The following is a 25847-nucleotide window of genomic DNA, read 5'->3' as shown; positions in this document are numbered from 1 at the left end:
AAGATGAGATACGCACACCATGACAGGCACATGGGAACCGAAACCAGTTTGCGGGAACACAAACTTCCCTGTACCACTTACCTAATACACACACACACTAAAATGTACATCTAAACAATTGAAAAACAGAAAGCAAAATGGCATGCATTATTAAAATTGTTAACATTCTCTTTTTTGCTGAATGCACGTGTAGTTGAATCCACATCATGAAAATGTTCATTGGGGGAATTCCCTGGCGGTCCAGGGGTTAGGACTCTGCGCTTTCACTGCCGAGGGCCTGGGTTCAATCCCTGGTGGGGAACTAAGATCCCATAAGCTATGTGGCGCAGCCAAAAAAAAAAAGAAAATATTCGTCGGACATGACTACCCTCTGCTGCCATCGGAGGGACTCGGGATCCTGTTGTTGTATGAAAACCATTAGTTGTAATTATTTTTAATATAATAGCACAGAAAATATTAAATCAACTCATACACTTGCCTTTCTTTTCACATTCAGACAAACTTGAATATGAAATGTGAATCAATTTTTAATGCTCCACAATACGTTATTATTTTCATACCCTTCCTTTGGCTGTTGCACCTTCTTCAGTAAAATCAATAGTGAAAATAGCTTTATTGACACGTATATAAACACAACCAGACCTAGAAAAATGGACAAGAGAGAGTATCAGCCGCTTAACATTTTTCATCTCCATCTTCTCCCTCACTGTCATCGTCACAATAAAAGATGTCTCGAAACAGGAAGACTGGCTTGGGGGTTGCCGGGGTCTGGATCTCAGTCCCTTTTTTCTCCATCTTCTTCTCTAATTTTTCTTTAAGCAACGGTAGACTAGTCTCATAAAGGTAGTCTATAATCTCTAAAGAAAAGAAATTGCATCTTGAGATGATCTGACAAAGCCTCTTCCCACGGTCAAAGGACGGACGGCGCGGATGACGACAACGCATTGCTACTGGCATTATTACTGTGTACAAGACCTGGCTCTAAGTGCTTTATTCATAGTCACTCATTCAATCCTCTCAAAAATCCTATGAGGTAGGCACTATTATTCACCCGTTTTTCAAATGAGGCATAAAGACATTATGAAACTCATCCGAAGTCATAGAGTCAGGAGGGCGAAGCCAGGATTCAAACCCAGGAAGTGGTGTCTGCTGAACGCAAGGAGCATTTTGTCACACACTGCAGGGCGGAGTGTTACCCGAACCAGCGGTTCCCAAACAATGATGCTGGGCAGGCCACTGGCGACTCACCTGTGAGCTTGTTAGAGAAAAACCTAGCCTCTGGACCCAGACTAGAGACTAGGATCGACTGGGTCTGGGATGAGATCCAGGTATGTACCTTTTTCCCAAGTTCCCCACCTGACTCTGATACTCCAGGTTTGGGAATTACATATGTAAACCACCTACAAATGGCTGCAGAGAAGAAACTGTATCTCCAGTTTTTTGTGGATCAGTGTGTGTGCAGGCATGTGGTGTGAGCGTGAGCACGTGTGCTGTGCAACCCAGAAGCACGCGCAGCCACTCACCCAGTGCTTGCTAAGTGCCCGGCGGCCTGGGGACCACACTTTTCAAGCTCATTATCTCATTTAGTACTTCTGAAAGTCCTCTCAGGTAGGGGTTATAATTTGCCAATTTTCACCGTTTTCCATTTGAAGAACCTGAGGTTCCCAGAAGTCACTACCCAAGGTCACACTACCAGCGTGTGTCCCCAATATGCTGCGCTTTTAACTATTCAGATACCGAAAATACTGACCTGGAAAAGTCTTCTTCTGCCAAAAGGGAACACAGGTAGCTTTCAGCTTATAAAATTTAGTTTGGACATAAGATGGAGGAACATCCCTTTAGAAAGGAAAAGGTGTCAAAAAGTTAGTGGCAGTTTAAAAGTTAATCATTTCAGTCCTGTGTACTAAGTGCATTGATTGAGGGGTGATCTACAGACCTAAGCAGCTTTCTTAATCCTCATGTCTACACATGTGAGAAAAATAAGACACATATGAAAAGCTATTGTTCATCTGGTTAAACACACACACACAAAAGGAAGAAAAACAGCAGTGCAACAAGACGGATTCTGTCTCAACTAGAATAATCTAAACTACCAGTTGGGAAGACAAGGTGTAACACTAGCTCACAGGGGCTCATGCTAACACTGTCTTCAGCCCCACCCTGAGGGCTCTCCGCAGAGCAACAAATAACCCTCACGACCACTCTGCGAGGGGGCTCCTACGCTTATCCCTCGTTTTGGAGATGGTGAAACCGAGAGAAGATGGCCAAGATCTTACAGTGAATAAGGGGGGAAGGGCTGGGACTTCAATCGGGTCCACTCCAAGTTCTACTTTTTTCTTTTTTTTTGGTATCAGTTTTTTTTTAATGGAAGTATAGTTAATTTATAACATTGTGTTAGTTTCAAGGGTACAGCAGATTCAGTTATACATATATATATATTATTTTTTCAGATTCTTTTCCATTATAGATTATTATAAGATATTGAGTATAGTTCCCTGTGCTATACAGTAGGTCCTTATTGTTTATGTATTTTATATACAGTAGTGTGTATATGTTAATCCAAGACTCCTAATTTACCCCGCTACCTCCCGCTAACCCTTTGGTAACCATAAGTCTGTTCTCTATGTCTGTGAGTCTATTTGTGTTTTGTAAATAAGTTCATTTGTTATCAGTTTTTTAGATTCCACATATAATTGATATCACACGATATTTGTCTTTCTCTGTGTGGCTTACTTCACTTAGTATGGTCATCTCTAGGCCCATCCATGTTGCTGCCAATGGCAACACTTCACAAATCCTACACTCTTAACCACTACATTTAGGATAACTATATATTTGTCACAATGCAAAGGCAGGGGTCTGGATTTTTTACTTTACAAAGCTAAATAAAGTGGATGCTTACGATATTCTGGTGAGTCAAATCCATTTTCCATTTACAATAAGTAGGACAGAAACAACCACATCTTAAATATGTTTTTAAAGTGAAAGTCACTAACTTCACTTCCTGGGCACTCACTTCCTAAGCCATAAAAGCGTGGCATATTTGTTTCAGTAACTAATTAATCTAGTTGTTATATGATTAGTGGGAATAACTGGATCTGCTAGGTATGTGGGAGTACAAGACGGCTGGGCTCCTTCTGCCTCTTCACGGCAGCAGCTGCCCGCCGCGTGTGCAGTGCGTGCCACGCACTGTCTCCTTGCTGTCGTCCTCATCACGGTCCTGTTAAACCACCGAGCAGATGAGGAAACCGCGACGCGGAGGCAACGGAGGGAATGACCTGCCCAAGGCTGGCTAAATTATGAGCAGAGTCCCAGGACTTGACGCCCGGTCCGTCTGACTGCAAAGCCCAAGTTCTAGGGCATCTATGCCTTCCCTCTTCCCACAGCGCCCTGCGCCCAGGTTGTTCTGCAGATCAAAGCTCAGGCTTCAAGAAGTAACAATAACTGATCTGGACATTTTCAGACGAAGTAGCTGTTACATCTCATTAGGTGGAGATGCTTTCTTTAAAATCCTGCCTAAATAATACACAAGGGAGGCTTAAAGAACCTGAGAGACCGAACTTTTAATTTAATTATTTTCACTGTTTTAACTCATTATTAAAGCTTTGAGGATGTACTATTTCCAATGGTATTTGACTGGGTGCCATGGTATCTGTTTTAACAGCTCTGAGATTTCTAAACCTTAACCAGAACAATCAATATCTAAGTATATAATTCTACTTAAAATCATTAAAAACCCATTTTAATTTAAGAAATGTGATCTGAGGCAATGTCACAAGATACACAAACATTTATTGGAAAAGTCAGATTTTTCAAAAGCTGTTTGATATTACAAAGGGAGGGACCTGTCGACATGAATACTTCTTAGGATGGGAGTTGGTGGGGTACACAGCAGGACACCCTTCCTTCAAAGCCCCTAACACCCTCCCCTCCCAGGGACCCACAAACCCAAGAGCTGGTGCCCCACTCCTGAGACGAGCTAGAAGAGGAAAGGGTTTGGAACCACGGGCATGTGTCTGTGGCTCCCAACAGGGCCTGCCATGAAAAGATTCCAATTCACAAGTTAAAAAAAAAAAAAAGGATTGATCGTTCTTTGTCCATAATCCCGAGGTGTAAATAACTAACCAGCAGAACCAGTTTACACCCTTCCTAATGGATCAGTGACAACCTCACACCAGCAGCCACGTTTCTGAAAGGCAGCCAGGCTGCGGCAGCCCTGTTGCCCTCAGCACCCTTCCCAAACTAAAGGCCAGACAGTCCCTCAACATCCCCACCTCCCAAAGCCCACCAACCCCTGAGCCCCGCGATGCTCAACAACGTGCGCTGCTTAGAGAGACTGTGCTTTGCCGGCCAGCTCTCGGTTGCTTGGCTAGCAGTGAATTCAGGTCTTCAGAGTGGTGGCCTCTCCTCCAGCGGCAGGAACTGACTGAAAATGCAAGGACCGCAGCGATGAAGGTAGACAGCGGCACCTGAGGACATCTCACTCCTCGGGTGAGAGATGCAAATGAACAGCACACCGAAACCCCTGAGGGAAACCCGAAGATGAACAGCAGCTTGACGTGGTCTCAAAAGATCTCCCCGTGGCCATTTCTTTTCACCAAGAGAAAAACTTCCTTTTCTACAGTGGGGCAGTGTGGCAGAGGCCACCAGAGCCAGGGGATCAAAATCAGAACCACATGCCTCCTGATGGGATGTGACCTGGTGACAGAAACACAGCCTCCCCCGTGACTGATTCCCACGTAAAATACAAAACCCGAATCCAACAGTGAGGAAGCGTCTGACAAACTCCCCAACTGAGGCAAGTTCTCCAGAACGCCCAGCCTGTATTTTCCCCACAATTTCAACGTCATAGAAGACAAAAGCATTAACAGATACACACTACTGTATATAGAACAGATAAACAACAAGGACCTAGTGTATAGCACAAGGGACTATATTCAGTATCGTGTAATAACCTATAACGGAGGGACTTCCCTGGTGGCGCAATGGCTAAGAATCCTCCTGCCACTGCAGGGGACATGGGTTCAAGCCCTGGTCCGGGAAGATCCCACATGTCGCAGAGCAACTAAGCCCATGCGCCACAACTACTGAGCCTGCGCTCTAGAGCCCGTGAGCCACAACTGCTGAGGCCACGCGCCTAGAGCCCATGCTCCGCAACAAGAGAAGCCACCTCAATGAAAAGCCCACGTGCCGCAATGAAGAGCAGCCCCCGTTCGCCCCAACCAGAGAAAGCCCATGCACAGCAATGAAGACCCAACGCAGCCAAAAATAAATAAATAAATAAATTTAAAAAAAATCTATAACAGGAAAGAATCTACAATGGAATCATTCTGCTGCACGCCTGAAACATTGTAAATCAACTATATGCCAATAATTAAAAAAAAAAAAAAAAGAAAAGAAAAGGCAGAAGAACTCTGCAGATTAGAAGACACTAAGGAGACAGATCCTGGGCTGGATCTTAAATCGGGGGAAAGTGTTATAAAGGACACGACTGGGACGCTGGGTGAAATCTGCATGGGGACTGTGTTTTAGGCAATAGTAGTGCATCAGTGTCAGGTGCCCTCAGTACGATCACTGTGCTGATACAGAGTAACAGCCTTGCTGAGGACATGTCGTCCACCATTAACACTGAAACGGTTAAGGGAAAGAATTCTATTCCCTTGTAGAAGGGAGCGGGAGAGGGAGGGAGGGAGGGATGATAAAGTCAACGTGGCAAATGGTAGAAGGCTAATTATGGGCAAAGGGACCATGGCTTCTTTGGCCCAGTCATAGCTGGTGTGCTCCATGAAGCTTTTAAGAGACCCTGCACACATTTCATTCACTCTCCTCAGGTGTCTTGGGGTAGAGGTGGTGGCTGGAGTGGAGGGAGGGCTGGTCTGATTTACCTGGTCCGGTACTTAGACAGGGCGTTCCCAATACATATATACACAAATACAATTTATAGATGAGCTCCATAAGCAGCAGGAATTTCAGTCCTGTTCTTCAAATCTGAGAGGCAGTCATTTATTAGAACTCCTCTCTGATTTTTTCATTAGCTTGATATTAAACAAATGGCCTTACCCTATGGCGCTAGCAAGATCTTCCCAGTCTATTTCATTAACATCTTCCACATTTATTTCATACAACCTATGAGAAAAAATAAAAATTAAGTTTTCAAGCCAAAAATCAACATGATGGACATCTTCATGGACTCACAGAATATTAAGAGCTGGAAGGCCTCAGCGTGTTCACCCCTGTTCCAGCTCCCTTGTTACACAGGCCCAGTGTCACTGGCATCCTAACCCAAGGTCAGCCCAAGGTCATGGGGTGAGCTACAGACCAAAAAAATCACCCTTCCTCCTCCTGAGCCCTTTGCATCTCCCACCAAGCCTAGTAAAAAACACAACTTCACAAGGAACTATATTCAGTATGCTGTGATAAACCATAATAGAAAAGAATGAAATATGAAAAAAATACATATATGTATAACTGAGTCAGTTTGCTGTACAGCAAAGGTTAAACACAACATTGTAAATCAACTATACTTCAATTAAAAAAAAAAAAAACACACAGGGACTTCCCTGGTGGCACAGTGGTTAAGACTCCACACTCCCAATGCAGGGCGCCCAGGTTCGATCCCTGGTCAGGGAACTAGATCCCACATGTATGCTGCAACTAAGAGTCTGCATGCCACAACTAAGGAGCCCGCCTGCTGCAACTAAGGCACGATGCAACCAAATAAATAAATAAATAATTAAAAACCAACCAAACAAACAAAAACACAACTTCACCATTCAGTGTAGACACACAAGAGTAGTACACATGTGTACTCAGCACTTACTATGTGACAGACACTGGGTTGAGACCTTGATACCCACTAATCCATTTACCCTCAACACCACCTGATGAAGCTAGGGGATTATGTCCTTTCCACAGGCCAGGAATCAGGGCTGAGAGCTCGAGTCATTGGCTCAAGGTTTCATGACTCATAGGCGGTACCCACATTGGAACCCAGGCCTGCCTGACGTGAGATGGCCTCCTTGGCTCTGCTAGTCTCTGCTGTCTCTCTGGTAGAGGAGAAAAGGGGAAGGCAACCCCAGCCAGGCCAGCGTGGAGAACGAGGAAGCCCACCAATGAAGGAGAAGCAGGCTTCCTGACAGAGCGCAAGAATAATGAAGCTGGACAGGGCGGCCAGAATCCAAAGGTTTCTTCTGCTCTTTGCTGTTCCTCATTGGACACGAGCCCAGCTCCACTAGACTCGCTGACTTTGTAAAACAGGTCCATGTCTCCCTGTCCATCAGGGGAGGGAGGACTCTGCACGGACCAGGAACTCAAAGACAAAACTAAAGACCAAGCAGCAGTGACACCAACTAACGCATGCTAGAGAGCAGTAGGGCTCGGCCTGAAGTATTTAGCTCCATTCTCCAATGGACAGAAGTAAGCCATGTCTATGTGAAAGCCTTAAAGACTAAAATAGCTATGTTTATTGAGTGCATGCTACGTTTTACATGCATTATTTCATTTCTTCTGCCAATAACTCTAAGAGGCAGGTACTGTTACTATCATCCTCATTTAAGATGAACAAACCAAGACCTAGAAAGGTAGGAAACACGTCCAAGGTCATGCATGTAGAAAGTGCTGGAAGAGGAATATGAACCGTGGTGATCTTACTGCAGATTCTGCTGTTGAACAACTACTCTGGCTAGAGAGAAGAACACGTAAAATGTCGTCACTTTCTATTTCTGTACCTTTCAATGAGGTTGATCTTGGCCTGTAGGGCATTAACTCCCCGGTACACGTCCCGACCATTTGTCATCCTCTTGGTTAGAATTTCCGTCCTACATTGAAAGAAAGAAAAACAGTTTATTTTCGGGGTAAAGTTTCCATTAAAATGTCCTTTGTTTTCCTCATTTAAATTGTCCTTATTCAGAATCACTTTATAACTTTCGCAACTCATCACTGCTAACATTTACCACCATGAAGAATATACCTTTTTTAATTTTTTTAAAGTGGGAAAGGGTAAATAAAGAGATAGAAAGTTGATGGTTATTGAAAATGAATGATGGATACAAGGGGTTCTAAGTTGCTGTGTGTTACACAATTTCCATAATAAACAGTTAAAAAAAGGGGAGGAAAAAAAAGAATAAGCCTGCTTGCAGGTGCTAAAGGGCGCTGTGTAAACTCAACTTATTTTTGCTTGTTTATAAAACAGAGAGACATTGCTCTTATTACCATTATAGCTGCTGAAACACCAAATTACACAGATTTACTAAAGTCATCGATGGTTCAATGATTCCCCTAAGGCCCAAAGTTCATGGCTGAGGGAAAGGGTTCCCTGAAGCTCCTAAAGAGAGCAGCAGCTCAATTAAAAATATTTAAAAAGTGCTTCTCTTGAAGAGTGAAATTTGTCACAATTTGATGGACAGATCATGAGCTGTAACATTTACTTTCTTGAGAAGGGAGGTACATGATGCACACACACAGAAACTGACACTGTTTTTACTAATAGCCACCCACGTTCACTGGTTTGAAATGTACCCGCTGATGCCACTTCAATGTTTCATGAAGTAAATCTATGTTCAGCGTTCAAGTTTCCTACATTTTTCTTCAAATTAAAGAAGAACCCTTGCATGTTATTTAATTATGCTGATTCTGAAGCACAGCTCTCCTTCATCATTTCCCTTTTAAGACACTGACATATCATCTTCCAACTGAGGCTTTATAACCCACTCCTTTTAAAAAATAATTAATTAATTAATTATTTTTGGCTGTGTTGGGTCTTCGCTGCTGCACGTGGGCTTTCTTTAGTTGTGGTGAGCGGGGGCTACTCTTCATTGCGGTACACGGGCTTCTCATTGCAGTGGCCTCTGTTGCAGAGCATGGGCTCTAGGCAGGTGGGCTTTAGTAGTTGTGGCACGCAGGCTCAGCAGTTGTGGCTCGCAGGCTCTAGAGCGCAGGCTCAGTAGTTGTGGCGCACGGGCTTAGTTGCTCCGTGGCATGTGGGATCTTCCCGGACCGGGGCTTTGAACCTGTGTCCCCTGCATTGGCAGGCGGATTCTTAACCACTGCGCCACCAGGGAAGCCCCCTCTCCTGTTTATAAGTCTAAGATATAGGGGTAGAAAGGGCTCTGGTTCCTCCATATTACACACTTCCCCCCCTAAACATTATCTGCCCTTTGGAGCTTATTTCCTGCGGGTAGTCTTCTAGTAAAATAAATACTCTACAGCAGAACTGTAAGGTATATAAACAATACACAGTATAATCTATGAGTTTGCTTTTAACGTACAACACGCCCACTCTGGATTTCATTCTTCTTTAATGGTCAAGATGATGAAGCTGCCTTTATGCAGGAGGCCTGGGTCGTGGGCTGTAGAAGCACTGCTTCAAGCTGTCATGCTGCAGCTGAAAGTTAGCTCAGAAACCCTCCAGGGCTGGGAAAACCTACGTCGGGCAAAGAACGTGCAGCAAGATCTGGACTGAAACTACTTCTTCGTGATGGATGTACCTAAAGATGTTCTAGGATGAAGAGTATGACTGCCCTGCTTTGGATGAAGACAGAGGAACTGCTGAATTAGAAAGCAAAAGTAAAAAGGCGGAGCTATTACTGATCACTACACTTGTGATTTCCCTCCTAAATATTCAGATGTTAATTTTGGTTTTTTTTTCATGCTATAAATAGGTAACAACCTGGCTTTATGAAGAAAGGGACAGAGTGAAGAAACCAGAAGTCAATATTCAATATTAAGAAGATTCAAGTTCTGTTTACAAAACAGAAACAGACTCACAGACACAGAAAACAAACTTATGGTTACCAAAGGGGAAAGGGGGCAGGAATAAATTTGAAATCGCGGATTAGCAGATACAAACTACTATATATAAAACAGATAAACAACAAGGTCCTACTGTACAGCAAGGAAACTGTATTCAATATCTTGTAATAAGTTATATTGGAAAAGAATAAAAAAATATTATATATGCATAACTGAATCACTTAGTACACCAGAAACTAACACAACATTGTAAATCAACTATACTTCAATTAAATAAATAAATAAATAGAATAAAAGGTTCAAGTTCTTTATGAAGAAGCCACACAATGAATCAGGGTTGGCTAAATGCCAACTTAAATCAGCTATTGATATTGAAGTGGCTGGAGCAGCGGATTAGAGAGGATCATTCTTGACCTACTGTAAGGCTTTCCACGTGGTAGTTACAGATATTCTTAGTAACCTCAGCAGTCCACCCCTCTCCGGAAGTTGCTGAGAGAGGGGCAGGGAATGCATCTTGTTGAAGTTTATGTAAGAAGCCTCAAACTTACCACTTACTTTTACACTGCATCCAATTCCTGGTTTCCACTTTAGCCTCCACTTCTACCCAGGATATGCCTTTGTAGAGTTTTTCCCGAACAACTGACAGGCGGCCTTCAGGATTCTCTTGGAGTTTAGAATCCATCTCGTTTAGCTCCTGGGGAGACATTTTCTTTAGAATCACTTCTTCAACAGCCTTGATTAGTTTCTGGGTCTCCGTCTTGCTCCAAGCACCATGATTTCTTTCTGTTGACATAAAAGGATGGTCTTGAAGTTGCTAATCTATTTGCTTTCAAACACAATATTAACAACAAAATGATAATGATGGATATCTGTCATTTGACATCTCTCCAAACCCACAGAAGGTACAATACCAAGAGTGAACCCTAATGTGGACTGTGGACTCTGGGGGGTTAAGATGTGTCAAGGTAGCTTCATGGATTGTAACAAATGGACCACTCTGCTGGGGGGTGTTGAGAATGGGGGTGTGCTGTGTATGTATAGGGCAGGAGATAAGTAGGAAGTCTTTGTACCTTCCTCTCACTTTAACTGTGAACCCAAAACTGCTCTAGAAAAATAGTCTTTTTTTTTTTCTTAATTTATTTATTTTCTTTATTTTTTTGGCTGCGTTGGGTCTTAGTTGCGGCACATGGAATCTTTGTTGAGGCATGTGGGATCTTTTGTTGCAGCGCAGGCTCTTTGTTGTGGTGCACGGGCTTCTCTCTAGTTGTGGCATGTGAGTTTTCTCTCTCTAGTTGTGGTGCATGGCCCCTGTAGTTTGCAGCACACGGGCTACAGGGTGCGTGAGCTCAGCAGTTGTGGAGAGCGGGCTTAGCTGCCCCGTGGTATGTGGGATCTTAGTTCCCCGACCAGCGTCCCCTGCAACTGAAGGAGGATTCTTTACCACTGGACCACCAGGGAAGTCCCAAAATAAAGTCTTTAAAAACAAAAAGATAAATCAGACACTTTTCAGAAGACACTGGGCAACATCTCAATTACACAAACATAAAACTATCGGTTATGGACTTCCCTGGTGGTGCAGTGGTTAAGAATCCGGGGCTTCCCTGGTGGCGCAGTGGTTGAGAGTCCACCTGCCGATGCAGGGCACACGGGTTTGTGCCCTGGTCTGGGAAGATCCCACATGCCGTGGAGCAACTAAGCCCACGAGCCACAACTATTAAGCCTGTGCTCTAGAGTCCGTGTGTCAGAACTACTGAGCCCGTACGCCACAACTACTAAAGCCTGCGCACCTAGAGGCAGTGCTCTGCAACAAGAGAAGCCACTGCAATGAGAAGCCCATACACCGCAACCAAGAGTAGCCCCTGCTCACCACAACTAGAGAAAGCCTGCACACAGCAAATGAAGACCCAACGCAGCCAAACGAAACAAAACGAAACAAAAAGAACTATCAGTTACATGCAAATCAAAATGAAACTACGAAAGTGGCCATAGATTCTTTTTAAGAACCAATCACACACACACACACACACACACACACACACAACCAACTGCAAAGAAAAAAATCCTTTCTTAAAGCAATCTTTTTTTTAACTTCGAAAAAAACTGTTCTTCCTGTTTCTAAGAGTAATACCTCCTGCAGGAAATTGTGAGGTTCCCAAACATTTAGTGGAAAGAGAACAACCAAACGACTTTCATGTTATATACATAACTCTCCCCAAGAGTTTCTAGAGTGAAATTAACAGCCGCAATGACGCCACCACAGTACTTGATGAAGAAGGCACCTGTGAATTTATTTTTCCTTTCTTTGTTTTGTTTATTTTTTTTAATATTTTGCACTCATTAAGCTTTCTATTTTATTTTTTATTTTAAAAAAATTTATTTGGCTGTGTTCGGCCTTAGCTGCAGCACGTAGGACCTTCGTTGTGGTGTGCAGGTTTCTCTCTAGTTGAGGAGCGTGGGCTTAGTTGCCCTGCAGCATGTGGGATCCTAGTTCCCCGACCAGGAATTGAACTCGCGTCCTCGGAAGTGGAAGTGTGGATTCTTAACCACTGAACCACCAGAGAAGTCCCGGCACCTGTGAATTCCTAAAGCCAGTCCTTGGCGCAGGGCATCAAAAGCTTCTACGATTCCCTCTTCTTGTCTAGATGCTCACAGTCATGCTAAGGAAGAGGCCGCAAGCTGGCAGGCTACAGATATCTTTGATCTGGCCTACAGAATGTTATTGTTACTATTTCCCCAATAACAATTTGGATGAACATTTAAAAATCAAGAGAATCCCAAGAGGGGTTTCCCTGGTGGCGCAGTGGTTAAGAATCCGCCTGCCAACGCAGGGGACACGGGTTCAATCCCTGGTCCGGGAAGATCCCACATGCCACGGAGCAACTAAGCCCGTGCGCCACAACTACTGAGCCTGCGATGTAGAGCCCACGAGCCACAACTACTGAGCCCGTGTGCCACATCTACCGAAGCCCGCGCACCTAGAGCCCGTGCTCCACAGCAAGAGAAGCCACCGCATTGAGAAGCCTGTGCACTGCAATGAAGAGTAGCCCCTGCTCACCGCAACTAGAGAAAGCCCGCACGCAGCAACGAAGACCCAACGCAGCCATAAATAAATAAATAAATTTATTTTAAAAAAGAGGGTCCCAAGAAAAAATGATCTTGATTTCACACACACATGCAAATCCAGATGTTTGTTTTACTTCTTGGAAACTGGCAGAATTGGCTGCACTGAGTCTTCACACGGCACCGGTGGCCAGAGTTGGTGGCAAAAAAGGCATGGTCTCTACCACCTCAGAGTTTACCACGTGCGGACATGCAGACGCCTGTCTGGGACCCGCTGCACGGCTCTGCCTGCAGGGCCGGAGCACATGAGCCTCTGGGCTGAAGCTAACACCCACTAGGACTGTCTTCTGAAAGCAACTGGGGACTTTTTAAGGTGAAGGATATAACCAAGGAAGCTTTTTATGAAAGAGGAGAAGAGACAAGAGATGACTGACACTGGTTTTGGGAAACGTCCCTGACTAACAGGCCCTCCCTTTGATGGTTTCCCTGGCCACCTGGGGGAAGGGATCTTGGTGGCCCAGGCTCTCCTGCCCACCGGCTGAGTGGGTTTCAGTTTACCTGGCAGTTGGAGTCACACTGAAAGCCACTGAAATAAGGTGTGGCAGAAATCAGTCTGGTGAATTAAGGTTGCATCAATATGCATGGAGAAATAAATGAATCAGTAAGAGAATGGCTGAAAAAGTGATGACTCTCTCAGAAGACAGGCCTGTAGTGATGCCTGGGCCCTGGGCTGCTGTGGGCTAATTCGTTCACCCAAGTGGGCTCTAGAGACCACGACTTACGACTGCTGATCTGGGAGAACTTCAGGGCCACAGAGAGGCTACTGCGAGACACCATCTCGCCAATCTTTTTCCAGTCGTTTCCATGGAGGGACTGGTATATCTTTAGCTTCTCGGTATCTCCTTTGCTATACCTAAGAGGAAGGGAAAACAGATCACAGCTGAGCATTAACCACAAGCTTAAAACCACTATTCTCACTGCAGCCCGCTGCGACGCTGGGAGAAGCTGTATAGGGTGGGCTGTCAGGAAACCTGCTCAGCGCAGTCCTACCAAGGACCTGAGCCCAGATACTTCCTGTCTCGGCATCTCAACCGTGAGCATCCTGTAAGTCAGTCACCGCAGTCCCTGGCTCACTTACACAGAGGCCAGGGCAAGTAATCCGATCATGTTATTCCCCAGCCAAACCCACAGAGGCTTCACACAATAAAACCCAAACTTCTGACTGCCTGCAAAGCTCGGCGCTCCCTAAGTTCAGTCCCATTGGCCCTGTCGGCCTTTCTCACCTCAGAGCCTCTGGACCTGTGGTGGGAATGGCCTCCCTCCACCGCTGGACAGCTCCTGCAAGCTCTTCAGAAGCAGCTTAAATGGTGCATCGTCAGAGGGGGCTTCCCTGACCGCCTGGGTTGGAGGTGTCCTGCTGTCCCCTCCCACAGGACACTCTGCTGCTCTCTCACTGCCCCCGTCACCACTGGCAACTGTACACTCGTGGCTTCCCTGGTTTATCTGACTCTTCGTCTAGGCCACCACTGGCCAATGGAAATATGAGCCACAGATGTCATTTAGAATTTTCTAGTGGTCAGGTGAAAATTAATTTTATTTAGTTTTTTTAAAGATAATTTATTGGCTCAAGCAACTGAAAAGTCCAGATACAGGTGGGCCCTAGGGTTAGCTTAATCCAGGAGCTCAGTCAAATCACCAAGGACCACTTTCCACCATTCTACTCTGTCTTCCATGTTTTTGGTGGGTTTTTTTTGGCGGCAGCATGCGGCATGTGGGATCTTAGTTCCCCAACCAAGGATCGAACCCACGCCCCCTGCAGCGGAAGCACGGAGTCTTAACCACTAGACCGCCAAGGAAGTCCCTAATTTTATTTAGTTTTAATGAATGAATAACATATTTTATTTAACTCAATATATTAAAAATGCAGCCATTTCAAGATGTAATCAGAACCTAAAAGTATGAATGAGATATTTTACATTCTCTTCTCCACACCAAGCCTTCTAAGTCCATTGTATACTTCACTCTTCAGCGCATCTCAGCTTGGACTAACCATAGTTCAAGTTCTCCATGGCCACATGAGGCTGGTGGTCACATGGATGGACAGCACAGCTCTGGAGGGGAAGTCCTTGGAGGGCAGGGACCCTGTCAGTTCTCTACACTTTGGTACCCGTGATGCTTGACAGACAACAGATGCTCAATAAAGATGTGACAGGGGCTTCCCTGGTGGCGCAGTGGTTAAGAATCTGCCTGCGAATGCAGGGGACACGGGTTCGATCCCTGGTCTGGGAAAATCCCACATGCCGCGGAGCAACTAAGCCTGTGCGCCACAACTACTGAGCCTGCGAGCCACAACTACTGAAGCCCGTGCGCCTAGAGCCCGTGCTCCGCAACGAGAAGCCACCGCAATGACAAGCCCACACACTGCAACAAAGTGTAGCCCCTGCTCGCCGCAACTAGAGAAAGCCCGTGCACAACAACAAAGACCCAACTCAGCCAAAAAAAAGGAGAGCTGTCATTAAAAAAAAAAAAAAAGATGTGACAGATGCCTTAGCACAAACCTGTCACAGTTTAAGGAAGTTAAGATGCAGGAATCCCACATAAAAGCAAATATATTAAAAGAAAAGAACTAAAGTGCACTATATGTGGATTTTGAGATTAAACATCTTAAATGTTTAAGGGAAGAAAAAGCCATCTTTATGACATTTTATAATTCCTTTTTGGGGGGAGGAAGAGGGGCCAGAAGTGGTAGTTTATGTTATTACTAATGCAACACAAAAGCAGCCCTAGTAAAATACTAACCATTTCTAACGAGGGTGATCCACAACTACGTGGGACAGTAAGATCCTAGCATTCTCAGAAATGTATCTAAAATGCAGAGCATGGTGAATAAGAGATGCGAAATCCTTCACCATTAAGAATCAAGCTTTTTAGCAGTTTCCTTTATAAGGCAAGCAGGGTCTTCCTGAGATTTAAAACAAGACTTAAAGGTACCCTTGAAGCAACAAAAAAGAGGACATGAGAGAAAAACAGAGTGTACGAAAATGAGGAAACAGGTGCACTGACCCCCATGGCCCCTTGGAGCCTTACAATTCTTTGATTTTTGACTTTGTATGGTTTTTTCACTTAAGAGTTCCTTAAGCTGGAAAAATACTTTAAGGGTAAATGGTCATCGCAACACAAATAATATGGTACCAATGAATGAACTTTATTATCAAAATGACAGACTTTCATTATTTGAAAAATGTCATTTCCCACAGTGATGTAACAGGTAGAAAAACATGTTACCTCATTCATTTACCAAAAGCATCTTTTTGGTCCCATTTAAAATGTCATCTTTAGTGAATTTCCTTAAAGTACACAGCGGGGGCTTGGGAAAAAGGGAGGGCAGGTTTCAGTCTGTGTGGAGGCATCTTTCCTCTACTTCAGGTTTATTTCTTTTGGTAAAAATTTTTAAAAAGAAGCCAAGGTCATATCAATGTTAAGTTCTGATAGTACCTATGTCCTGATTTAAAATCACGGCGCTAAGTAGGACCCAACTGGCCCTGCCAGATTCACTCCATCTGCCTCCTGGAAGTGAGATCAGTAGTTGAGCCCTAGGTGGCTGTCTGGGCCCTCAAGGGTAGGAGCTGATGCCTTCTCCCTCAACCCTTTGTCCTTAAGCAGAGTGCTTACCCACCACTGACGCTCGGTCTACATTTGTTTTATTTGGAATGTTGGAAACAGACCATAATTGGGTATTTTATTTAGGAAAAAAGGGAGGAGAGAATGGCCACTGCCACATGAAGCTCTGCATTGAGGCTGCCGAATCACACTTAAATAACCTCACACAAGTGCTCACCCCCACCTTCAAATATTTACTGAAAACCCAAAGCACTGGGCTCAGTGCTGGAGGGCACACATCACACTGAGAAGGAACGTCTGGGTTCACAAGGAGCTGACAACTTAGGAGGCTGCTGAGAAAACTGCACGGGTGACGCTAAGAGGCAGCGCATGGAGAATGCTAAAATGAAAGCATAAAGTAAAAGCCAGGGATTTAGAAATGGGAAGATGACAGAAGATTTATTCAAGAGGTGGAAACTCAACGGGTCTTTGGAGACATACACCTGACGACACATCTGGTTTCACACACGAAACTCTTCACGATTTTGTTGTGTACATTTTGATTTACAGTATCAGCAAAGACTAGAGAAATGCTCTGCTCAAGTTTTTTCTTACCTGCCTTTGTAATTGTTGACATCAAACATCTTCTTTGCTCGGTAGTATACGAGTTTCCAGGGCCGGGCAATGCCCTTACCTAAAGTCGGAAGAGAGGTGGTCAGAGGGACAACTAGAACGTGGCATGAAATGCAGTCGCGATTATAAAAGAAACCCAGAATGGCCCCTTTTTAAAACATGCGCTATCCTAGACCCCAGGTGGAGGTTGCAGTTTCCTATGTCCTGCAGAAAGCCGTCTTGGGGAGCAGATATACAAAATCCCCAGTTTCCCTGGCGATCTCTGAAAACTAGATGCTTAGCATGTAGAGGCTCTAGCTTCTGGTCTACTAAATTCATGGAAAAGACCCTTATTAGGCAAAGGGATTTTAACATAATCTGGAGGTGGAGGACACACTCCAGCAGTTCTCCGTAAGATAAACAAAAAAACCTTTGCAAATGAATAAGCTTTTTCCTGCTTTGCCACTCTAAAGATGAAAGGATCCCCCAGCAGGGGCTCATTGTTCTGTTTTCCTTTGTGCATTCCACCTAAGAAATTATCCTCTTTAAATTCAAGAGAGATTTTATTTCCAGTCCAAACCTACATTGCTTCATGACCTTCTAACTTCCCCAGGATACCTCCAAGAGGAGGGTTCCAGCTCAAAGCACAAATATGGCTCTACTTAAAAAACTTCAGAGACTCTGGTGCATACCAGAGTACTCTGTGCAGTATGTGCAAAAAATACACAATAGAGGACAAGACGAGAAACCAAAACCGTAACTGCTACCAAGTAGGAAAGCTGGAAGCTGATCATCTAATTTGTTAGAAAATCTGTGAAAGCACTGTTCTTGGGAGACATGAACACATTCCAAATCCCTGAACGTATAGGCCGGCAGTAAAAATACTATTAACGTAGCAGCAGCCAGCATGCGCTGCATGTACTGGACGGGCCAGGCACTGTGCTCAGTACTCACCGTGGTTATCTGCGTAAGGCTGGAAGGCTACGGATGGTCAAAGAGGCCACAGTTCTAAACTTACCAATGTGCAATCTAAACGAGTATTTTCTTTTTAAGTCGGTGATTAGAGATTTCTCCTCTGGGTATCTGTCTGTGTACAGCAGCTTGTCTGCATTCTCGATTCCTGTCAGAGACAGAAATTCTTGCACGTTTTTCTCTAACTGCTTATTTTCCTTGACGGAAAACTTGCCAAATTTAATAGCGACACCTAGGATTTGGGGCAGGAGAAAAAGGTACACAACTGTCAACGATGAACGAAAGCGAACCACCGCTTGGTCTTTAGCAATTACGACAGCACCCGTCAGCTCCTCCCTACCTATCGGGGAGCAGCCCCCGCTTGTGCCCTTGACATTCGCTCTCCTGCAGAGTTCGGCCTAAACCACACTGCCCTCCCAAAGTCTTCCCTGGTCATCCTACTCCAACGTGACCTTTCTTGTGTCATCAGTTCCTTTTTACAATTATTTAAAAAATAAATTAACAGTAACAGATATTCATTAAAAATTCAAACAGTATTGAAATAAAAGTTTAAAAGAAGCGCCCCCCCTCACTCTCCTCTACCCCTGCTTCCCCCAAGGCAGTGCTGGGAACTGGTTGGCACAAACCTGAACATGTATATTCTCTACGTATGTATATTCTGGGGAGGTGGGGACAATGTCACTGCAATTTACGTTCTATTCCTCGTCATAACTCAAAGCACTGAAGTCTCATTATTACTGACTGCATTACACAGTACATTTTCCTAATCTTAGACTTATTTAAAAAATCTTTTATAAAACACATCCTCATAAAAATGTCAACACAGAATACAGAAATAAAACGGGGTCCTTCTATAGATATTGCTCTATAAATTGTATTTTTCTTGATCAATGTGTCTATTTTTTTAAAAAACTAATCTTATCAACATGATTAATTCCATAAGGCTAAGGCCCCTCCTTTTACTTTTTTCAATGACCAGTGGCACTGGGCCTCACACAGCAGATACTCATCAGTAAGTGCTGCTCACCTGCAGTACACAACCTTACATTTGTAGTTCATTCTGAAACCCAATAAGCTTTCTGGGAGGTTCTTGTAACACAGTGAAATCAAGAAGGAGACCAAGCTGGGTGTTGCCTGAAGCCATGCCCACTACAACCAGCTCACCCTCAAATTAATATCCTTGAAATTACACCTCATCGAAGCTGACGATGTTGATATGCGTGTTTTAATTTGATTTCACTTGTGCCCCCCTCGCAGCGTCTCAACCACTTAAACTCCTCCCCGTCTTCTTCCAGGCTTGATGTTCTAGTCTGTGGATCACCTGGATCCGTTAGCCCCATTTTTCCTAGCCTCCCCTACCAGAAGTTGGGCAAAGAAGAGGAAAACTAGTGCACTTCATTTTGGTAATTTTACACTGCAGATAACGATTCTGGAAGGAGATAAAGCTGAAAGTAGCTAAGGGATGCTTTTTGTGAATCTATAAATCTGAATCGCTCACAAAAGAAAGCCAGGGCTAGATACGCATATAGAAAAGTTCAACAAATATTCAAGTTCCACAAGCTTACCCTGGGCTTTAAATTCTTTAAAGCGTCCCAAGTCATCCCGATACATTCGCTTAATTGTAGTGGCAGCCCTCTCCTTGATATCAGGGATGAACTCCTGGAGCTGCCTCACAGCAGAATCCAAATCCACGTCTGAATTATCTGAATCTCTCGAATCTTCAGATAAATACTTGGTTTCAGGATCTTTAGCCGACTCCAAATTGCTTTCTTCTTCATTTGTAGGTTCTAATCTAAGGAGAAAAGCTGGATTGACTAACACTGGCAGGTCACGCGCCCTGGCGGCTTTCCGACTCTTCTCTTACAGTGACTCTCCCTTTGACTACAACAGCGTTAAAGCTGGAAGGGATCTTGGAGTTGATTCAGTCTGTGATGTCTGAACTCTTTAATGTAGCTTTACTCACTTGGATACACCTCAGAGGCTGCCTGGAAGGTAAACACGTTGCCCTAAGCCCTATTTCCACCAGGCATTGCTTCTTATGTTATGATTTCTCAAGTGTATTGTTTCAGATAGTGACTTCCTAATAAGCTCGGCCCTCTTCTACGGCCCATGGATACTCAAGACACCTCCCCCCCACAATGAGTTATGTTTTATAATAATGGTTACTAATTAGTTAAGTCAATATTCAGGGTTTACGTTGTTACAATTGCTTCATTGCAGTTAACAATGGCCACGTATTTTCCCCTTGGCAGTATAAAGAAAACATAGTTTTCTATGTATCTATCACTAATTCACTCCCACAAACTTTCGGCCAGATGTCCAAAGCTGCTCTTAGCCAACTGCATCAGCTAACCACCCAGACAGGAAACTGAAACAAAACAAAAACAAAACTGTACGCATTTGTCTGAGCGGAGGGTCAACAGGTCCACAGCCCCAAACAAGTTAAGAACCACAGGCCGAGAACATTCCTGCCTCGTTATCAGTGATCTAAAAATGTCCCCAATAAGAAGGCCCAGAGGCTGATGTGAGTTGGGCCCTCTGCCATTTAACTTCTATGTGAAACTATTTTAAGCCAGGACAATCTAGCAAATGTAAGAAAGTCACAGCGTAGAAATGGGGAAAAACCTGTCCCGACTCCCAGGAACTGAAATAAAGTGCTTTAAAAACAAATTCCTGCATCTATTCAACGGCCAGTATACTTAAATGATAATTATATAAATAATGATATCTCAATTTCTTTTATTAGGGAGAACCCTAATTCAACTTTTTTTCCTGTTCCGTAACATTCTAAGTTCTCTGATCCTTTCTCCTACCTCTGTACATATAGACAAGGTAATTGTGGGGTCTTAAAATTCTTTTAAACAAAGAATTTCAGGGCTGGAATAGTTCTTAGTGAAAACAGACTCTAACTGCCTTATTTTATACTTGAAGAACGGAAGGTACCTGCCAAGTTACTCAGTTAAACGTCCACGACATCCTATACATTTGATGGTCTATCTCTCTATGATTTCTGCCACTTACTATGGCCATGCTGAACAAAGAGGTAACCGGCAGACTTCACACCCAAGACACACACCATCGGAAGGCTCAACACCCACACATTACCTCTGCACCTCTTCCGAACAGGCCTGGGGTTTCTCCTCTTGTGGCCTGGGTTTCACACTTTCTTCAATCAAGGTACCATTACCTTCCACTGAATCAAAGAGTGTGTCCTCAGAGTTCGTCCTGAGGACTGAAAAATCACCACCAGGTGCCACGGCAGTATCAACAGAAGATCTTCTCTTCCTTTTCTTAGACTTTTTCTTGAGGCCACTGGATTCCTGATTGCCCCCTGCAGTCCCGACCTCACCAATCAGTTGCGATCCCTCTGAGTATATGTTCTCAGCGCTCTCAGGAGCAGGCAAGGCCTCGAATTCCTGGTCACTTGGACGCTTCCTCTTTCTTTTCTTAGACTTGCTTTGATCTGCAGACACTGGTAGTTGTGCAATTTCACCTTCTTGGCCCATGGGAGGCTGGGGTTCCTGCTCTTGGGATTCTGATCCGGGCAGGGTGATGCTTGCACCCAGACTTTCCTGGACAGCATCACAGGATGAAACTTTCCTCCGATGTTTTCTCTGCTTTTTCTCCCGAACTTTATCATGCAGTTCATGTGACTTAGTAACTAAATGCGGTTCATCTGCTTCAGGCCCTTTTGTTGACTTTCGCTCCTTGCTTACATCAATGTAAACGACATCGACATTCTTTGTAAAATTCTTTGGTGTGTTCTCAATGTTTTCTTTATTCACCAGGACGCACGCGACACCTGTTTCCTTATCGACCCCCAAAGCACCTTTTCTTCTCTTTTTACTCTTTTTGGGTATAGAAGCGGCCTTTTCAGTCTCATCGCAAATTTCTGATTTTTTCAAAGGAGAAGAAACAAGATGCTGGGCATCCTTTCTCTTTTTTTTACCCTTAGTTATGTGAGCCTGTTCATTTGACAGGGAGGAGCCTCTGAAACTTTCATGGGGATGCCTCCCATGTCTCTTCTTATGTACAGAATGCTTAGTCTTTTTCTTGACGAAAACTGGAGTGTGGGTTTCCAATCTGCTTGATTCGCCTTCCATTTTACTCCTATAGGGAAACGGAACCACATGGTTTATTTTTGCAGAGCATTTTAAACATTAGCCTCGGGAGGAAAAAAAAAAAAAAAAATCACACAAAAACGAAATCGCAGAACAAATGACAAGGCTGGAGTCATGATTATAAATTTTCTATTATTCTAAATGCGTAGCAAGCTCACTGTAATTCACCTGTCTGGTTCCATTGCCTTTATGATATGAAAAAAAAAATAGTTAATTGAGAACAGTGCTCGGCTATGATCGGGCCCTTGTTCCCCCACAGCCTCATCTTCTCCCTCTCCTCTCAAACTCTGTGCTACACATGGCTTTTTTTTTTTTTTTTTGGTTCCCCAAACATGCTCCAATCCTTTCCCTGGCTTGAGGTCTTATAAATCACGACTCCCTCTCTCTGGGCTGCTCTCCGCTGTCTCCTACCCCTCCCTGCCGCCTTTCATCCTTCAGAGCTTGGCTTGAACATTGCTTCTTCCAGAAAGCTTTAAAAGAATATAAACATTATGATACCATGCATACTACGTTAAGAGAATATAAATGTTACGATGCTGTGTATATTACGTTAAGAGAATATATACATTATGATGCCATGTATATTACATTTAAAACACAAAAAAAGTTTCATGTATCTCTTCTGAATGGATACATATGTAGTAAAACTATGAATACAGCATGGGGATTATAACTGGTAAATTCAGGGATTAGGGACAAGTAGAGAGCCAGTTTCTCTTACATCTGTAATCTTTTATTTCTTAACTGGAGTAATGAGTACAGGGGTATTTGTTATATTTTTGTCTACTCTTTTAAAGTGAACTGAAATAGTTCACTTTTTAAAAAGCAAGGGGCAGAACAAGAATGCAGACTGCTTTCACTTAAAAACAAGCATTAAGGATTTCTCTGGCGGCGCAGTGGTTAAGAATCCACCTGCCAGTGCAGGGGACATGGGTTTGAGCCCTAGTCCAGGAAGATCCCACAAGCCACAGAGCAACTAAGCCCAGGCGCCACAACTACTGAGCCTCTGCTTTAGAGCCCTGTTGCTCTGCAACAAAGAGTAACCCCCACTCGCTGCAACTAGAGAAAGCCTGCGTGCAGCAATGAAGACCCAACACAGCCATAAATAAATAAATTTATTTAAAAAAAACCACAAGTGTTAAAACAAGCAACTGAAGGATGTAAACGTACTGTTTTAAGTATTTATCAAAAAAAAAAAAAAGAGAGAGAGAGAGAGAAAAGAAAGAAACCTTTCCTGACCCCTTGAACTTGGCCCATTCCCCAAATGATATACTTTCATAGCAAACTATTTCTCTTTTGTAGCATTTAGCCCAGCTGTGGTTCAGAGCGGGGACATCAAGTATCCACTGACCTCAAACTAGAAGATCGCCTCTTTGAGAAAGAGGCTGAATGGGCCTTGTTAGTGTCCAACAAAAAGTCCAAGTTCTGCAATAAGTAGGAATGAAGATTAATAAGGCTCCAATGTCAATTCTTATACAGAGCACGTGCATTCTGGAGTTTAAGTACAGGAATGGAAATGTACTTCACAAAAGACATGGTTAAAAATATAATTTTACAAACACATCTTACAACTCTCCTTGCTCTGTATTGCTTCTGGGTTTCAATTTTTAAGATTTTATTTCTCTGCGACTAAAAGTAATACTATAGGTAATACGTTTACATGGTTCAAACATCAAAATAATCCGTCCTCATTTCCCCTCCTTTCTCACAGAGAAGGTAGCATCTATATATTCTGATCTGCATTTTGCTATTTTCACTTAACAACAGATCCTGGAGACCTCTCTGCGTCAGTGGTCTTTCAAGTCTGAATGCTTAAGCACATTTTCTACAGAAGGTGCCTACTTTCTCCTAGGTAGTCAAGAAGCTATAAGAATTGTCTAGCTGGAAGGATGGGGAATAACAAACATATGGACTGATACCTGTAAGCCAGATCTACCAGCCCCAGGATCTCACCTCCAACGGAGGCACCAAGAGCTTTGGTTAAGGCCTTCCTCCCTGGTGTCACCCAGAGATGCACAGAAACCCCTTCTTAACCCACTTCTTTGCAGCTTCCACCTCCATGACCCCCCCCCCGAGACTGCTCCAGTTAGAGGGCCTATGACCTTCGAGCCACTAAATTCAAGAGATACTTTCCTGGCCCATCTTTCAGGATCTCTCTCTCTCTCTCCTTGGCTGCACCGCGTGGCTTGGCGGAAATCTTAGTTCCCCGACCAGGGATCGAACCCATGCCCCCTGCAGTGGAAGCACTGAGTCCTAACCAATGGACCACCAGGGAATTCCCTCAGGATCTCTCAATAACAATGAACAGAGCAGATAATTCCTTTTAATATTTTTACCTTCCATTAGTTTCTTTCTTTCTTTTTGTGAATACCTGTATGCTTCTCCTTCTGGTCTCTTGAACTCAGCACCACGTTTTAAATATATAGTCACTTCCCACTAAAACTTTCTTATGGCTTCTCCATTATTCTTTATAAATTTGTTTATTTTATTTTATTTATTTTTGGCTGTGTTGGGTCTTCGTTGCTGCGCGTGGCTTGCTCTAGTTGCCGCGAGCGGGGGCTACTCTTTGTTGCAGTGAGCGGGCTTCTCATTGCCGTGGTTTCTCTTGTTGCAGAGCACGGGCTCTAGGTGCGCGGGCTTCAGTAGTTGTGGTGCACAGGCTTAGCTGCTCTGAGTCATGTGGGATCTTCCTGGGCCAGGGCTCGAACCCGTGTCCCTACGCCGGCAGGTGGATTCTTAACCACTGCGCCACCAGGGAAGTCCCTCCGTTATTCTTAAGATAAAGTCCCAAATCCTTACAGACCTACCATGCCCTTCATGATCTAGTCTAGTCCATGCCTACCCCTCCACCTCTCATTTCTCCCTGGGTTTCAGACATCCTGTCTTCTTTCCGTTCCCAGAATACACCATGATCCTTCTCGTTACCAGGAACTTTACAAAAGCATCTCATTTTCCCAGGAATGCCTTTCCTCCGTTACCTTTCTGCGCTATAACTGGTCTAAGTTTGAAACTCACTTTCTCTTCTGGGTCCCGCCTTCTCGTTACAACGTTTCTCAACAGTCCAGCTGCTTCCCTACTGCACTTCGCTCCGTTGGGACATAACCGGCCTCCTAAGGGCTGGGATCTCCTCGTCCGTCTGGTTCCCAAATGGTTACCCGGCGTTCGATATATATGGATATACACTTATTCGGAACATACCACTTCCCGCCGTGCAGGGACGTGCCCAAGCCTGGTCCCGATCCCCTCCCACTTTGGGGTGCCCTGGAGACCCTGCTCTGCCCCGGGGTGGGCGTTCCGGGGCTGAGAGGGAGGAACGAACGAGAGGTTCCCGAGTGGAGGGGCTTGGAGAGGCTGCGGAGAAAACAGGCGCCACCCTCACCCCTGGGGACCTGGGCCAAAGGCGGGCCTCCGGGGAGGTGAAGACAGCAGCCACACACCGCTCGGTTCAGACACGCAAACTGGGAAAAAAAGCCGGAGCAACTGTAAAGCGCTTTCACCTACCTTCCGAACGCGTCGCCGCCTGCCTCCCAATCCGGAAGTGCTGGTGTCGTGAAAGCGGAAGTGGCTTGCGTCACTTCCGTCCCACCCCCCTCCGGCATCGCGCTGCCGTAGCCGCTCGCTGGCTGTGGGGCTGTGACTCGCGCCGTTTTCTGCCCAGTTTGTTCCCGGGCTTGTTGCGAGTGGGGTGGGACAGGGTAGAGCGTGATCCTAAAACTAAGAAAGTGGGACAGA

At 44.4% G+C, this 25847-nt stretch overlaps 1 protein-coding gene across 6 annotated transcripts; it reads right to left on the bottom strand.

Moving 5' to 3' along the window:
• Window positions 1-509: 509 nt before the first annotated feature.
• On the bottom strand, window positions 510-25652 carry TTF1 (transcription termination factor 1). 6 transcript variants are annotated; one of them, XM_032635906.1, is made up of 11 exons: window positions 25617-25652; window positions 21100-22104; window positions 19560-19786; window positions 18041-18226; window positions 17026-17104; window positions 13593-13723; window positions 10299-10533; window positions 7728-7817; window positions 6061-6126; window positions 1751-1836; window positions 510-857 (listed from the first exon to the last, which is right to left on the bottom strand). In XM_032635906.1, the coding sequence occupies exons 2-11, from the start codon at window positions 22095-22097 to the stop codon at window positions 676-678; spliced, it is 2280 nt and encodes a 759-aa protein (XP_032491797.1). In that variant the 5' UTR covers window positions 22098-22104; window positions 25617-25652; the 3' UTR covers window positions 510-675. The 6 variants fall into 6 exon arrangements, 5 of the variants coding, with proteins under 5 accessions (XP_032491797.1, XP_032491799.1, XP_032491798.1 ...); XM_032635908.1 differs by having other exon boundaries at window positions 510-642; XM_032635907.1 differs by lacking the exon at window positions 25617-25652 and adding an exon at window positions 24452-24569.
• Window positions 25653-25847: the final 195 nt, after the last annotated feature.

The sequence above is a fragment of the Phocoena sinus genome, chromosome 6 (assembly GCF_008692025.1).
Source record: "Phocoena sinus isolate mPhoSin1 chromosome 6, mPhoSin1.pri, whole genome shotgun sequence".
Lineage (NCBI taxonomy): Eukaryota > Metazoa > Chordata > Mammalia > Artiodactyla > Phocoenidae > Phocoena > Phocoena sinus.
Note: the sequence above shows the minus strand (reverse complement) of the source record. Positions and strands in the feature narration are given on the sequence as shown.

Excerpts from the sequence above, each read along its gene's own strand:
- TTF1 (XM_032635906.1), bottom strand. The coding sequence starts at position 22,097 with ATGGAAGGCGAATCAAGCAGATTGGAAACCCACACTCCAGTTTTCGTC. Across the intron at positions 13,724-17,025 it reads GTCAACAATTACAAAGGCAG|GTATAGCAAAGGAGATACCG; the intron begins GTAAGAAAAAAC and ends CCTTCCTCTTAG. Across the intron at positions 10,534-13,592 it reads GTTCTCCCAGATCAGCAGTC|AAAGAAATCATGGTGCTTGG; the intron begins GTAAGTCGTGGT and ends TTATGTCAACAG.